Source organism: Mesoplodon densirostris, chromosome 5, assembly GCF_025265405.1.
Source record: "Mesoplodon densirostris isolate mMesDen1 chromosome 5, mMesDen1 primary haplotype, whole genome shotgun sequence".
NCBI lineage: Eukaryota > Metazoa > Chordata > Mammalia > Artiodactyla > Ziphiidae > Mesoplodon > Mesoplodon densirostris.
This window is the reverse complement of record NC_082665.1, coordinates 46,654,021-46,669,444: the sequence shown is the minus strand read 5'-3', so window position 1 is coordinate 46,669,444 and position 15,424 is coordinate 46,654,021. Positions and strand designations below refer to the sequence as shown.

Here is a 15,424-nt window from a genome sequence, read left to right as displayed (position 1 = left end):
AGGCGCAGGAGTTATGGAGGGGGCGGGCTCTGCAGGGAAGTGCGTCAGAAGAGGCGAGGGGAGAGTAGGGTGCTGTGGTTTGAGCTTGAGGGTGAAGCTGGCGGAGCAGGAGGATGGGCGGTGAGTGAGCGGGGCCGACGTCGCCGGGCGGGGGTCGCGTAGCCGTTCGGTGTTTCCAGCCGTTTGAAGAGGGGCCCCCTCCCCGGGGGCGGCCGGGGTTGTGCGGGTTCTGCGCGGGGGCCTGGGGCGGGGCTTTTCCCTTGGCCGAGTGGTCTGGGGAGGGGCCTGCTCGGGTACCTGAGGCCCCTGGCCGGGGACCGCGGAGGGCTGACCCGCCGCAGCTCCGGCTGGTCTCGACCACCCCCGGCCCTAGGGTGCGCCCCGCGAGGTGACAGCGCCAGGCGTCCGGCCTGGGCGAACCGCCGCTCCCGGTGCTCGGGACCTTTTAAGGTCATTTGAGAGCCACCGGGAGGAAAAAGGATTAAAAAGAATAAAAATACAAACCCAACTTCTGGAGTTATCGTTAATTATTGTAATTGCTCTGATCTCTCCTGAGTCACTTGCCGTTTCCCAAACTCAGCAACCCCAGTTTGCGAGCCCGTTTTCGTGCTCCTTTTTAAGGTGTTTGGCGCGGTCATGGTATATATACTTGCAGTATTTGACTAAGCTTGATCCGCCTTGAGTCATTTTACTGCGGCCATTTACTACTGCCAGTGAGCCCTGTCCACGCCTTGAGAGTGTTAATATTTGCCTCATCCAGAGTTTTCTTTCTGGCTGAGGAGGGATCATTTAGTTTGCAGATGAGGAGTTTCAGAAGTATAAGGAATGGGTAGAGTAGATAGGAGTGAAGACTTTGGCAGCGTAAAAGAGCTTGGCTTAGCTTTAATGGATTAGGGGGCAGATTGGTATCTAGCATTATTATATGTTGTTATTCTCTTTGCTATGCCGTGCGCCTGGGACAGCCTTTCTTTCTGGGTTAACAAACATTTTCACCTGTCTTTTAAATAGCTCCTTACTCTTAACCTTGTTTTCGAAGGTTTCCCTATGCAGAGGAAACTGGGAGGAGCCGATTTCCTCTGCTTCCTTTTCCTATGCCTTTTTCACACTCAGACCCAGAACACTTAATGCTCTGCAGTCTGTCATTAAAAATGTATGCAAGGTACATTGCTGACTCTGGGCATGTCTATTGTTTGTATCTGTAATGTGTATGTCCATTTCAGTGTTGTCTGTTTTAGTGTGCAGGTGATAGACTAGAGAACAAGACCTCTGTCTCCGTAGCATCCTGGGTATGTGAGCATTCAATAAGTACTTTCATGATAATGAGTTTTGTTTTGAACTTAATTAAAAAATGCTTGCTTCCTTTTTTTTAAAAATTCATTAATGATTATACATTACTTTAAAGAGCCTTGGGAGGGGGAGTAGGGTAAAGGGTGATTTTGACATAATTCCTTTCAAAATCTGTGTGTGTCCTTGAAGTCTAACTTTTGTTCTTTCTTCAACTTTTAAACAGAGCAGTCTGAATGCCAGAATGGATAACCGTTTTGCTACAGCATTTGTAATTGCTTGTGTGCTTAGCCTCATTTCAACCATCTACATGGCGGCCTCAATTGGCACAGACTTCTGGTATGAGTATCGAAGTCCAGTTCAAGAAAATTCCAGCGATTTGAACAAAAGTATCTGGACTGACTTTGCTAGTGATGAGGCAGATGAAAAGACTTATAATGATGCACTTTTCCGATATAATGGCACAGTGGGATTGTGGAGACGGTGTATCACTATACCCCAAAACACATACTGGTATAGTCCACCAGAAAGGACAGGTATTTCTCTTATTTTAACTTTTGTCTCCTTTACCTACTCTATAATAGAGAAAGTGATGTGATGATGGCCCAGTTATGTATAAGCAGGTTTGTGGGTTCTTTCTCTCCCCAAAGAAAGAAATCTTATGTATCTCTTTTCTCCCCGTCACTTCCCTCCCCAGCTTCCATGAATTACCATCGTACTCATTAATGTTGGTTGGATGAGTAACTGTCCTTATCTTGGGAAAATCATTGTAAATCTTCGTACTTATTTACCCACTCATTAAAATATTTGTATTAAACTCACATGTCATGAGAAAATAATTGGAAAAGAACACTGGAAGATTTCAAATACTTAGTAACTGGTAAAAAGGACTAGTATCCAAAATGAAGTCAGCACATATGAGTTGATAGTCATTTTATATGTATCTGTGTTTTAGTTGATATTATCATTTGCCCACTAAATCTTAGAGGATATAATTCGACCAGTTCTGTGTTTAAGTCTGCATATTTGAGACTGTTTTACAACAATCTTGATGGAGTTTTTAGGTTAAAATATCCATTACAGAAGTAAAAAAAAAAAAAAAAAAAAATCTAAGAAACTGCCTCTCAGGTTTATTTTGTAAGCATTCTTAACATTTAAAAATTTTAATTTCCAGTTATTAAGATGGAAGCTTAAGAGTTCTTTGTAAGGAACAGCTTTCTAAGTTGTTTCTATTTATGACTACTTCTGTTGGGCTCTTGGTGGGAAGCACTGTATTCAAATCACAGCACAACAGGCTTGAGTTACCATACATCGGAAGGCTGATAGTTGTGATTTTGTATGGAAAAAAGAAAGTAGTTTGGAAAGAGGTGAAAGTTGGTTAAATTTTATTTAAAATGTTCAATTCTATTTATGAGAGCATAGGAGCACTTGATATTTGAATCTTAGCAATCGTTTATTATTCAGTCAACAAATATTTAGTGCATTCTTTCATGTTCCAGGGCCTAGGAGCTTGGAGTACATTAGGGGAAAAAACAAATAAAAATGCCTACTCCTGGGGAGCTAACATTCTAATAAGGGCTGACAGGCAATAAACAATAAGTATAATAGTATAAACAGAATAAGTAATTATATAGTAGGAGATGACATGTGCTATGAAAAATACAGCACAATAAAGGGGGTTTGGAAAAAAATAGGGAAGGGGATGTTGGTGGGCATAAGTTATGCTATTAAATAGTAAAGGCAAGATACGCTGCAACAAGAAAATACCACTTGAGGAAAGACTTGATAAAGGTGAAGGAGTTGACCGTATGGGTATTTGTGGAGGCAGGGAGAATCATTTAGGTTGGAAGGAACAACTGCAAGGGCCCTGTGGTGAGAGCATGCTTGAAGTATTCCAGAACCAGCAAGGAATTCCCTGGGCTGGAAGGGAGGGGGCTGGGGGAAGAGTTGGGTATGTGTCAGAGACACATCCTGGGAGAGGGAGTAGGGCAAATCACGCAGGATTCTCTAGGCGTGATGAGGGCTTTGGTTTTTACTCTGAGTGTAATGGAGCCACTGGGGGGCTTTGTGCAGAGGAAAGATAATCTGGTCACGTAGGAAGATGTGCTGAAAACAGACAGGTGGTTGGCCAAGACAGAAGCCAGGAGACTTAGGAGGCTATTGCACCAATTCAGGTGAGAGATGATTATGACTCAAGACCAGGATGGTAGTACTGAGCAGTGCCTGATTCTGGATATATTTTGAAGGTAGAGCCTCTGGGATTTCCTGATGGAATGCATATGGGCAAGAATGACTCTAAAGTTTCTGGTCTGAGGAACGAGAAGAATGGAATTGTCATTACCTGAAATGGGGAACATGGCTGATGGAGTAGGTTTGGGGGAGAAGATCATAGTTTCTATTTATTTCAGTCTTTGTCCACTCCTTCTTCCTAGTCTTCCTACTACCTATTCTAATTCATTTTACTGCTCCTCCCTGAACCCATGTCTTAAGCCTGCTGCTGAGAACCATTGGTCCTTTGGGCATTGGTGAAGCCTGTGTGTCACTCAGGACCAAAGAGGTTGCTGTCTCCCCTGAGAACATTTTTCCATCTCACTTTTTATTTCAGAGAATAATTACTAAAAGAGATTTTTGTTAAATGTTTAAAATTAAAACAACAAGCAATCATTGTTATTCTCATTCCAGAGTCATTTGATACGGTCACAAAATGTATCAGTTTCACGCTAAATGAGCAGTTTGTGGAGAAATTTGTTGATCCTGGAAACCACAATAGTGGGATCGATCTGCTTCGGACCTGTGAGTAGTTTCAATGCAGCAAGACAATTGGGAAAAAAAGAAAATAATTTTATTTCCCTTTTGTTGAACTCTTTTTGGAACAGGATGACGTTGTACATTGTGTCAACTTGAAATAAGGTCTTTAACATTATCCCAGCAAACTCTGTTCTGTTGATAACACATTTTAGAAGTTAGATACGTACTTACCAAATCGCAACTATGAAGTTGAGCAACTAATACGTTGGGTGACAGAATCCAGACCATCCAAAAGATGTTATTAATGGGCCCATTTAAAGAGGAAGTTTAACAGGGATAAATAATACATTTTTATATTTAAGTTAAACACTTCATTTATTTGAGTTCAGATCGGGATATGTGAAAAAAGTTGACTGCAGGCTTTATATGAGTCAACAAGTGTCAGGCCTGCTGAAGTATTGATCCAGTCTTAGGTGGTAGTAACCAAGGTGCAGATGTCAAAAACAAATGAAAGTATTTATTACGAGCATTCTATTCCGTGATGGTCAGGCGGCCTAGGAAATGCTGTCTTCATATTTGGACCTAGTTTCTAGGCTATATAGAGAGTTACTGGAGCTTGCCTGGAAGAATGACCACGTCATGAGAAGGAACATTGAATAAATGACAAGTATTCAATTTTGCATTGTAAATGCATAGGAAGAAGTTTATTACTAACAGAGTTTGAAGGGAAGTTAGAGAAAAGGCTTTTATATAGTTCCAGAAAGTAAAACTAGCACTAAAAGGTAAAGTTTGGTTTACAGTTGATGTTACTACATTGATAATAATTAAAATCATTTGAAAATGTAATGGGATGCTTTGTAAAGTCATCAGCTTTTTGACCCATGTTGTTGAGGGAATTTATGATAATTAAAACTGCGATTTATTGAGTGCCTGGTACATACCAGATCCTCTGCTTTGTGCTTTATGTATATTCGTTTAACAGGTCTTTTATAATCTCTATTCATTTGCTTGTTATTCCTGTCTTAAGATCCTATAAAGACTTAAATTTGTTTGTATGTAGAGCCAGAATGTTTTGCTTCAAATCTGGTTCTACCACTTATTGTGTTACCTTGTACAAGTTATTTATACCTCTTGTTTCAGTTTCCTCATTTATAAAACGGAGATAATAGTAATAGTACCTACTTCATAGAGATTTTGGGGGTTTAATACACAGAGCATGTATAGAACAGTGCCTGACACATAGGAAGCCCTCAGTAACAGTTAATTGTTAGTGTCCTTTTACTTTTTTTTTTTTTTGAGGTACGCGGGCCTCTCACTGTTGTGGCCTCTCCCATTGCGGAGCACAGGCTCCGGACGCGCAGGCTCAGCGGCCATGGCTCACGGGCCCAGCCGCTCCGTGGCTTGTGGGATCTTCCCGGACCGGGGCACGAACCCGTGTCCCCTGCATCGGCAGGCGGACTCTCAACCACTGTGCCAACAGGGAAGCCCGTCCTTTTACTTTTATCAGGAGAAAGTTAACATTGTTTTGAATAATGTGCTTTAGGAAAAAACCTCAATATTAGCATACTTCATTCTCACTTTTTGGGAAAAGTTCTAATTAGAATATGACAGAAATTGCCATTGTGAGAAAACTGAAATCATGGTAACATTTCTTTTTTCTCTCTCTCTTTTTTAAAATCAGATCTTTGGCGTTGCCAGTTCCTTTTACCTTTTGTTAGTCTAGGTTTGATGTGCTTTGGGGCTTTGATTGGACTTTGTGCTTGTATCTGCCGAAGCTTGTACCCCACCATCGCCACAGGCATTCTCCATCTCCTTGCAGGTGGGTCTTGTCATCACACTTAGTTTTACCTACTTCTTGTCTCCTTAGGGATCCCATATTACTGCCCTGTTGTGTTGCCTGGAAAGCTCTTACCATGCTCTTATCTAGCTATGTTTTTTTGTTTTTGTTTTTTGCTAAATTTTTCTCCAAGGTCTGTGTACACTGGGCTCAGTGAGCTGTTACGTTGCTGGAATTGAACTACTCCACCAGAAACTAGAGCTGCCTGAGAATGTGTCTGGCGAATTTGGATGGTCCTTCTGCCTGGCTTGCGTCTCAGCTCCCTTACAGTTCATGGCTTCTGCTCTCTTCATCTGGGCCGCTCATACCAACCGGAAAGAGTACACCTTAATGAAGGCATATCGTGTGGCATGAGTGGGAAGCTGCCTGCTTTACAATTGCCATTTTTATGATTTTTTGATATTAATATTTTCCCTTATCTGCCCCCCAATTGTTTTCAATTTAACTCTTTTTTTAATGGGTATACCATTTTATCCTGAAAATCCATTTTATTTATTCACGCAGACAGTTGTTTCTTAATACCACTAAAATTTACATGGAGCCTGAGTGATTCCATCTTTCAGTCAAACTAATCTAGGTTCAGAGTCCAGACAGAAAAAAAATGGGTAAACTCTTGGCACAAATTTGTGAAAGAAAATTGGTAGTAGGAGGCTGACCCAAAGCAAGTTCTGCTGAGGTCTATTGGATAAAGTATCTGTTTAACTGGAAACTCTAGTTTGTTTGGGAAACAATCATTGTCAAAACTTAGGTTCACTTTGCTGTTGTAGATAGCCAGTCAGCCAGAGGTATTAGTGCTATTTTCAAGGACTTAGGCTATCTAAAATAAGGAAATTATCTAAGATCTTTTTCTCTAAATATTGGCATATAACTTCATCTGAGGTGAAATATCTTCAGTTGTTTATCTGTACTGTGTCTGTTTACAAGAAAGGAAGTGTTTACATGGATTTTTAACTTTGTAACTGCAAGAATTCCAGTTTAGCCAGAGAAGAGGATTAACCTTATTTTACTTTTTGTTTTTAAAACTCTCCTTAATACGTCAATAGGATTTTCAGTATCGCCAAACCATTTTGGATTTTTGTTCCTTCCCTCCTCACACACCAGACTTATTAAAGGAGTGCTTTTTTTTTAACACTACATTGGGGTCACAGAGTAAAATTCTCCAACTGCCATATGTTTATTTCATCTAAGTACCATAAAGAAGGTTACACCATAATGACCCTCTGGAGCTAGGAAAACTACCACAAGATGTAAAGCTTTGGCTGGTCATTAACTTCCAACTATGGTCTTTATTTCTTGTGGTGAAATGATGTGCCTTTCCTTGCCTAATCCCTTCCTGGTGTGTATCAACATTATTTAATGTCTTCTAATTCAGTCATTTTTTTATAAATATGTCTATAAACATTGAACTTTAAAAAATCTTATTTATTTATTCCATTACTGTAGTACTTGACAGATTTTAAAAAAATGTAACTTAGTAATAATTTCTTACAAAATCCTAGATCTGTCTTTTTTAAAAAATAAAAAAATGAGAAGAGACTCAGAATTGTGTATAGTGTCTGAGTTGATTAAATCTCAGTACCTTAGGATAAAGAAGTACAGGATTCTGAATGAAGATTTTGTGATTTTCTGTGGGAAATGCATTGTTGCACTATAGGTCTATCTTTATGTCCAGTGTTTGGGTCTCTGTTTTATCTTACAGAAAATGTGGGAACCCCTTGTCCCCATTAGAAAATAAGAGACTATTTCTTATGCTTCAGCGTTTTAAAGCATGTTTTCAAAGTAGTTTTGTGATCATTGTGTATCATACTTAACATGGCTAGTTTTTCATAAAGTCATTTAATGGCTGTGGATGTTTATGTTGTATATTAATCAAGTGGGCTTCTGACTTACAACAAAGCCAGTATTACTCTGCAGCCGATTATTGCCTGTGAAATGGCTAGTTACTCAGTTTTCTACCTCCTCCTAACTTTTTTTTTTTTTTTTTTTTGTGGTACGCGGGCCTCTCACTGTTGTGGCCTCTCCCGTTGCGGAGCACAGGCTCCGGACGCGCAGGCTCAGCGGCCATGGCTCACGGGCCCAGCCGCTCCGCGGCATGTGGGATCTTCCCGGACCGGGGCACGAACCCGTGTCCCCTGAATCGGCAGGCGGACTCTCAACCACTGCGCCACCAGGGAAACCCCTTCCTCCTAACTCTTGAAGTTTCATTGCCTTTCAGCACCTTTTGTGGAAGGTAGAAAAGCTAAGTGAACAAAACACAGCACACTTTTGGGAATGAGATTTTAAAATTATTGACCAACATGACATTTTTGGATTTGGAAGTTATTTATTTTATCCCTGCCTCTTGTCACCCCAGAATTACCTGTAACTTACTCTAACACCTGTCTTTAGTGTGCACTGAGGAAGCTTAGTCAGGATCTGACTTTTGAGCCTCACCAGTAGCACCCTTAAATATGGAAAGCTAGCACCATAAGCCCTGGTGCTGAGTATGTGTTGTTTAAGCACATTTCAGAGTAGCTGAGGTCATTCTCTCCTGCAAAGATTTTTTTCTTTGGAATACAAAGGCTTGCATTGTTTCACTTGATGTGTAAATATTACGGTTTTTCAGCTGTCTAATGATTCTAGTCAAGTAGAACCATATGAAATTACTGATATTTGACCATTTTTGATTAATACATAAAATCAGTGGCAAGGAAAGTGCTATTACTCTCTTTTCACCTAATCTTTGAAAGCAACCCCCGAAGTGTAAAAAAATAATTTTCAGATTTTTCAGAATGTGAGTTTTATGGCAACTTAAGAAACATGTTTTAAGATCTTAATTTTATGGTTCCTGATCTCATTTCATGATGTGAATAAATGTCTTCTATATCCTTTTTAGCAAAGACTCATTTTAGAAAATTTCTTAAGGATAGCCATAAACACAGTAAAAGTTAATATAATAAAAAAGGCAGAATTTATTTGTTCAGTTAATATTGTGTGCCTGCTGTCTAGGTCATAATATACTAGGGTCTCGGGAGTTTAATTGTAATGTGTTAAAAGTTTTACCTGGTCCAAGTATTGGTGTGTGTGTGTTGGGGGGGCGGAGGCAATGGATGGAGTTAAGTCACAGGTGAACTGATTGGTGACTCCAGTGAGAAGAAGGAGTTGACCATACAACAAATCAATTTAGAGTTTGTTTTTCCATTCCAGAGACATTGCTAAATTGCAGACTAGCACTGTTAAAACTTATGTAATATAATATCCAGTCATTTTCAATTATTGTAAAGTAGTGTGAGGGCATTTTAAAATTTAATCCTTCCGTAAGCTTTGACCAGAAATGAAAACAACCTGTTGATTTAACCTGATTTTGCCAGTTGTTTCCCAGCAGCTAAAGGAGCAGGTAATGTGTATAGTGCTGAAGATGCAAATTGTTATTTCACAAGCTCCACCCAGCTCTGTCCTGGCACAGATGGGTGAAGTCTCTTGTCCTCCTTTCAGCCCTCTTCTCTTAAGGGAGTAATGATTCAGACTTGAGAGAAATAAAACAAGGAAACACATCTATATATAGGAATTCTTTTTCTTTTGCTCATCAGGTGTTCCAACACACTATTGTAATGAGATATATTTTTCCCTTGGATCAAATTATGATATATGTCAGTGTCCTGCAAATCCATTATGTGAAAAGAATAGAGTAATTATTTGCTCTCTAGAAGAAGAGATTTAAATCCTCTTCAGTGTTAAAATTTCTGTTAGCAAAATTAATACATTGACATACTAACACTTGCACACTTCCAGCAAACTTGTATAAAGCAAGATCCAATTTATATTACTTTTTACCTTTGCAGAGTTTTAGAAAGATGGAATAAGGAGAGAGAGAATTCTCTTTCGTCTTCACCTTTTAAAAAATTTGAGTTATGGGGTAATGTATCACCTTTCATCTTCAGAGTCTGTCTCAGGATGTGAAATTTACCTCATGTCTCCTACAGCCTTCCAGCCCCTCCCAGTCCTCTAGCCTGTGTTCTTGTTTTTCTCTGCTCAGCTTGTATTGTCATTGGGATGTACACAAGCAGCTCTGAGTCTCTTGTTTGCATAATCTCCCATGGCACCTTCCTTCACAGTCCTTAGTCTTATCTTCACAGCAGAACTATGCCATCCAGTTTTCGTATTCTAAGTCTCAGGGTACCAAAGAGGGCTGCTCAAAACTATTCAGCTGATTCTGTTGAAAAAATTGCTGTTTGACTTTAGTTGCTTGACAGTTAACCCCCACTGCCTGTTGATTTATTACCCTGTAACACACATGTTTTTCAAATCTCTACAAATGTTAGTTGTTGGAAACTTGTATTCTTTTTCAACTTCCGCAGATGGAGTTTATGTTCTCTTTAAGGAGCACATATTGGAATGAACTCTTCCAGTTTCTCCAACACTTATCTGCTTCTCCCTACAAAAGAAGAAGAACGTATTAACTGATTGGAGAGATTGCTGGGAGCATGGCATCCACAAAAAGCAGCAAAGTGTATAGTGGTTAAGTATCCAGCTCAGGAGAGACAGCATACTAAGTTTGTAATCCCGGGTCTGTCACTTGGCCTTTCCAAGTCCCACTTCTCCCGTCTGTGAAATGCTATGCTTACCATACCCGCCTCATACAGTTGTAATGAGGATATTGCTCAGCATAAAGTAGCCACTCAGAAATGCTTGACTGGCTGCATTAAGAGTGGATGGGGTTACCCCTAGTGACCTGCCCACCCCACGGGGTGGTTCTCAGTCTATGCTGCATATTGGAGTTGCCTAGAGAACTCCAGAAAATACTTGTGCGCTAGAGATTCTGATTCAGTCCGTCTGGGGTGTAGCTAGGTCACTGATATTTTTAAACCTTTCCAAGTGATTCCAGTGAGTAGCTATGTTGGAAAACTGTGTGTGAAAGCTACATTTAAAAGCAAGAAATAGGATTCTCTCTTGGCAGATTGTTAGACAGTGGGCTTTGTAGAGTAAACAGACCTGGCATGCTGCCTGCCTTCTAGAAGCTATTTCTTTCCCGTGCTTTCAGGCACTCTCTTCTGCTGACATCTGGCTCTTTGAGATGGGCCCCAATCCATCACACCACTGCTAGCTGGTGAGGTACCAAGAGTCTACCTGCAGCCCAGGACACTCCAGTGGCTGGTCCTAAGGTTCAGATTTGGCCGGAGGTAATAGAAAGCCTCATTTGTTTTGGCTTCAATTCCAAATTGCTTTCTTTAATTCAGTACTTTCAGGGACCCTGTAGTGGGGGGGTGACTAGGCCTCCATAAAAAAGGTGAATACTGTGATCCTTGTCTGTTTATCAGTTCATTGCATTACTTCTCTTTTGATTAGAACCAGAAAGGACAGAGGTATGAGTAACTGACATTAACCTCTACACAAGCCAGAAATGCTTGAGAATGAACATATAAAATGAAGATGAACTAGGACTTGCCTTGATAGGTTGTTGTGAGGGTTAGATAAGAAGGTACATAGATCCTGAAACATCAGAGGTCAGTAAGTACTAGGTACTGTTAGGAGACGAAGGCAGCACAAGTGGAGGAGGGTAGCCTTTGCCCGGCCTGTGTGGTCAGTCTCTGCAGGAGCTGGAGCTGCTGTGGCTTGTCCTGTGGCTGCACTCCAGCAGGGCTTAGCGCAGGGCCGGAGGCTACAGTATCGGGGAGAATCTAGTTTCCTGTTAAGGTTCACTTCAAAACAGGTAGAGCTTCATTACAGACAGGCTCTTTAACCATTCTTGCATGTCATAATGGAAGGGTTTTTTTTAAAAGATTGTGTTGTTATCCTTTTTCCCAAACAGGTCTGCACCAGTGTGGGATTTTTTGGTCTTTCAATGATTTTGCTAAGCATCGGTTGGTGATTTAAGGTTAGCTGCATCAAAAATCTGTCTTTATCTTGTTTAAATGGGATCCAGGTCCACTGAGAGAACAAGAGGAACTTGGATTCCTGTGGCTTGTTCTCAGGCTCCTGAAATGAACTACTACCACATGCAATACAATTTGGTTTGGACGGTTCATTTTAAGTGCTGAGGGTAGCAGTGGATTTCAGGGACACACGTCATAGGGCCAGACACTGAGCGTTATTCATGAACACTTATAATAAGTTGCAAAGTGGCACTTTTCTTGCCCTGCCTGGACTTAAAGGAGCATTCAAAGGTATGAAAGATAAGAAATTATCTAAAAAATATCTAGAAAGAATTCAAACACTCGGGGCTAAGACTTCTTCCAGGACTTGTTTAGGGACAGCAGCATCCACTTTTATTATCATAACTATCCAACCATCCCCCATGGCAGTGGTCCCTTTCTCTTCCCATTTGAAATAAAAAGATGACAGGAGGAAGGAAAGGGAGGAAAAGGCCTTGAGTCTTTGCGTGGAGGGTGCTGCGGCCCGTCTCTGCCTCCATGGATCCCACCCCCAACTATTAGCCTCCTAGGTGGACAAGCAGAGCTACTCTAGTTAACACATGACTTTCACATCTAAATCACATGCTTCGAACTTAGACATTTGCTTATAACCCCAGCTCTTCTTTTACTGCGTGAGAACCTTTGGGAAAATTATAACACTTCTGAGGTCTCAGTGGGATAATAAAGTCCACTTTTCATGTTTGCTGTGAGGCTTAAATAACATAATACATGTAAAGCACTCAGCGCGGTGTCCAGCGCATCTCAATAAATGGTAATCAAAATTGATCAGCAGATGATTTCGGGTTCCCAGCCCTGCCTTGTCTCCTATGCTTTAGGTTTAAATTTCTAACTGCCTTCAAGGCAGCTCCATTTGAATCTTGACATGATACCTAAAACTTAATATGTCCAGATTTGAACTCATTTTTCTTTTCATCATTTCTCCAATTCCCATTTTCTTTGTTTTCCCTATCAGCTAGACTTTCAGTGGTGACGTCATCATTTTATTTATTTATTTATTTTTATTTTTATTTTTTGTGACATCATCTTTGATTCCTCCTGTTCCCTTGCCTTAACCAAGACTTAACTGATTCTATGTAATGTCTATCTCACTAAAACCCTGCTATCCTACCCTGGTTCAGGCTACTGGATGATGACACCAGTATTGCCGCCAGCTCTCTCTCTCATCCAGTTTACATATCCTGCTAGTCTGATTTGCAAAAGCATAGATCCGATCACATCAACCTTTTGCTAAAAAGCATTCAATGACTCTTCATTGCTTATAAAGCAATGATTCTAGAAGCAATCTGGAATTGTCTAAATTTAGTCTCACATCCAAGATCTAGCGTTAGCTAGTTCCATCTTTGAAACATTTCCTGTTCCCATTCTTTTACTTCAGTCAAACTCACTATTAATTGTACCCAGTTTGCACTTTCTTAGATCAGTGCTTCTTGTTATATTGTGTTTCTGGAATACTGTTCTCCACATACTCAAATCTTGTCCATATCACTTTGTTGAAATTATATCGTTTCAAAAATCGTGACCATTTATTTACCAAATAGAATAAAGTTCACCTCAAATGTATTATTCTTTTGAAGACTTATAGCACTCTGAGTAACACCCCCCCCCGTAGCTTTTGTCAGTTTCTACCTTGTTTAACACTGATTACATATTCTCTTCCCCACTAGATCTTACTGCCTATTTATTTAATCTTTGTATCTCGCAACATCTCCCACATAGCCTTGCAAAGGCTAGTTTCTCAGGACATCAGAGGGAATAACCCTTGAAATTATTAGAAAGCCCTACTGTAAAGTGTATACACGAAATTAGATTATCTAGGAAAGAATTTGAACTGATAGACAAGAGCTCAAGTTTAATATTATGTTGCTACTTTGGAGGGAAAGCTCTGCAACAGTCCTTCAAGGTAACTTTGAGATTTATAGATACAACATTTTCCCGCCTGAGCCAGCAGAGGAAGAGGGTTCATTTTTTGGTCAGTTGGGATGCCACATGTACAATTTAACTCAATCACTTAGGCTTTTGTGATTTTTGCTCATTTCATATGAAGTGCTGTACTAGAAAATATAAGTTTTCTGTTGCCTTGGTTAGGATAACTCCTATTTATTTTTCTAGTCAAGCTTAATAGTTAACTTCTTCAGCATAGTTTTTCCTGACCATCTGTCTTGAGTTAGCTCTCCCTCTTATGTGTCCACAGTGCTCTGAAGTTCTTGAATGTGGGAAACAGTAAAGTCCAAGTTTGAAAGTGACTCTGTTTAAACTCCATGGATCTGTTCTTCCCGTACCTCCGTAAAATCTCGGGTAGGTCTCGGGGTTACTTAATAATTAAGAAAGTAGTTCTTTCTGACAGCAACATGAAAGAATTCAGTCCCGTCTGATAATCACATTCCAGGCCAGTTAGTGAAATATTAAAACTAAAACACCATTCAGAGTTAAAACTCCATTCTCCCTTGGCTTAGTTTTTCCTCTGGCTGGGAGGTCTGAGACTTGAGCAGCTTCTTCTCTCGGTCCTCAGTCACTTTTTCCTGAGACAGTGACTCCTCTATGGTCAAAACCTGGGAAGAGTAGATTAGGAACAAGTACGGTTGTGTGGCTGTACCAGTTGTCCTCTGACCTTGGGGCTGCAGAGACCCATGCATGTTGCTGCTCTTTCTCTCCTAGGGGCCACTCTGGGGAGTTTCTCAGAGACCCCCTCACCCCCCCTCCCCCACAGACTTTCAGACTGCAGTTCTTTTAGCATGAGAAGTCAATGTCTCTCCTTCAGCTGTCTGCTTACCCCTCCCCGCTCAGTGCCTGGGTTGCTGGCAGGCTGGCTTGTCTCCGTTGGGGTCCTAGTGCTCTCAGGTTGTTCAGGAGTTCTCATTTACTAGGATCCCAGGTCAGCTCCTTCTGGGGGGAGGACATCTATTCCCCAGGAAACAAGAAGAGCTAATGAATAAATACCTGGGTGATGGGAATGCAGGTCTCTCCCAACTCAAACTGGGGTCTCGTTGCTTTGCTGCATCAGTCCCATCCAGCCAAGTCCTTACAGCTTTTAGCTTTTCAAGGGTGGGTCAGATATTCTTCCATAGGTTTCTCAAGCTCCAGTGGGCACGTGCCCAGCTCCCTGAGTAAAGCCCCTCTCAAGTGACTCAGCCCAGTGAGGGGGAGGCAAGCCCCTCCCACCACAGGGGGTGGGACTAGGGGAAGCCCAGAGCCTTCAGCTTGTCTCTCCAGAGATGTCTGTCTTCTATTTCTCCAAACTCTCATGAATCCCCGAGGCTCTTATAAATCTTTGAGGGGAGTGATGAGCTAAAAGTCACAAGATCTGTTTTTAGACCACCCCCTGCAAATCCTGCACAGGGGTCTCAATTTGGAACGTGGAGCTTCTGATAAAACTAAACTGAGGTAACAGTATACATTACATTTGAATCCTGTTAAACAGTATTAAATTTTAATAATTTTGTTTAACATCTTCCTTCCTTGGACAACTTAAAACCCATGAGAGCAGAAATCTTGTCAGACTTAACTCATAGAACCCAGTGCTTGGCACAGTGCCTAGAATATAATAAGATGCTCAATAAATACTTAGTGAATGATGCATGAATCAATAAATAAAATTCTTATCTTTCTTGAAATATATGAACTAATCTTGTAAGTCTGGTGAGCC

The 15,424-nt window shown here is 40.8% G+C and overlaps 1 protein-coding gene across 3 annotated transcripts; it reads left to right on the top strand.

Annotated features, from left to right (window-relative positions):
* CLDND1 (claudin domain containing 1) lies at positions 1-6,996 on the top strand. 3 transcript variants are annotated; one of them, XM_060098648.1, is made up of 6 exons: positions 1-120; positions 1,236-1,286; positions 1,511-1,820; positions 3,967-4,077; positions 5,714-5,851; positions 6,003-6,996. In XM_060098648.1, exons 3-6 carry the CDS (start codon positions 1,529-1,531, stop codon positions 6,221-6,223), a joined length of 762 nt encoding a protein of 253 aa, XP_059954631.1. In that variant the 5' UTR covers positions 1-120; positions 1,236-1,286; positions 1,511-1,528; the 3' UTR covers positions 6,224-6,996. The 3 variants fall into 3 exon arrangements, with proteins under 3 accessions (XP_059954631.1, XP_059954632.1, XP_059954633.1); XM_060098650.1 differs by having other exon boundaries at positions 52-120; positions 1,243-1,286; XM_060098649.1 differs by lacking the exon at positions 1,236-1,286 and having other exon boundaries at positions 5-120.
* Positions 6,997-15,424: the final 8,428 nt, after the last annotated feature.

Bases quoted from the DNA above. Each gene is read 5' to 3' on its own strand.
- CLDND1 (XM_060098650.1), top strand. The intron at 1,287-1,510 runs GTATGTGAGCAT...ACTTTTAAACAG, and splicing joins CTGTCTCCGTAGCATCCTGG to AGCAGTCTGAATGCCAGAAT. The intron at 1,821-3,966 runs GTATTTCTCTTA...TTCTCATTCCAG, and splicing joins TAGTCCACCAGAAAGGACAG to AGTCATTTGATACGGTCACA.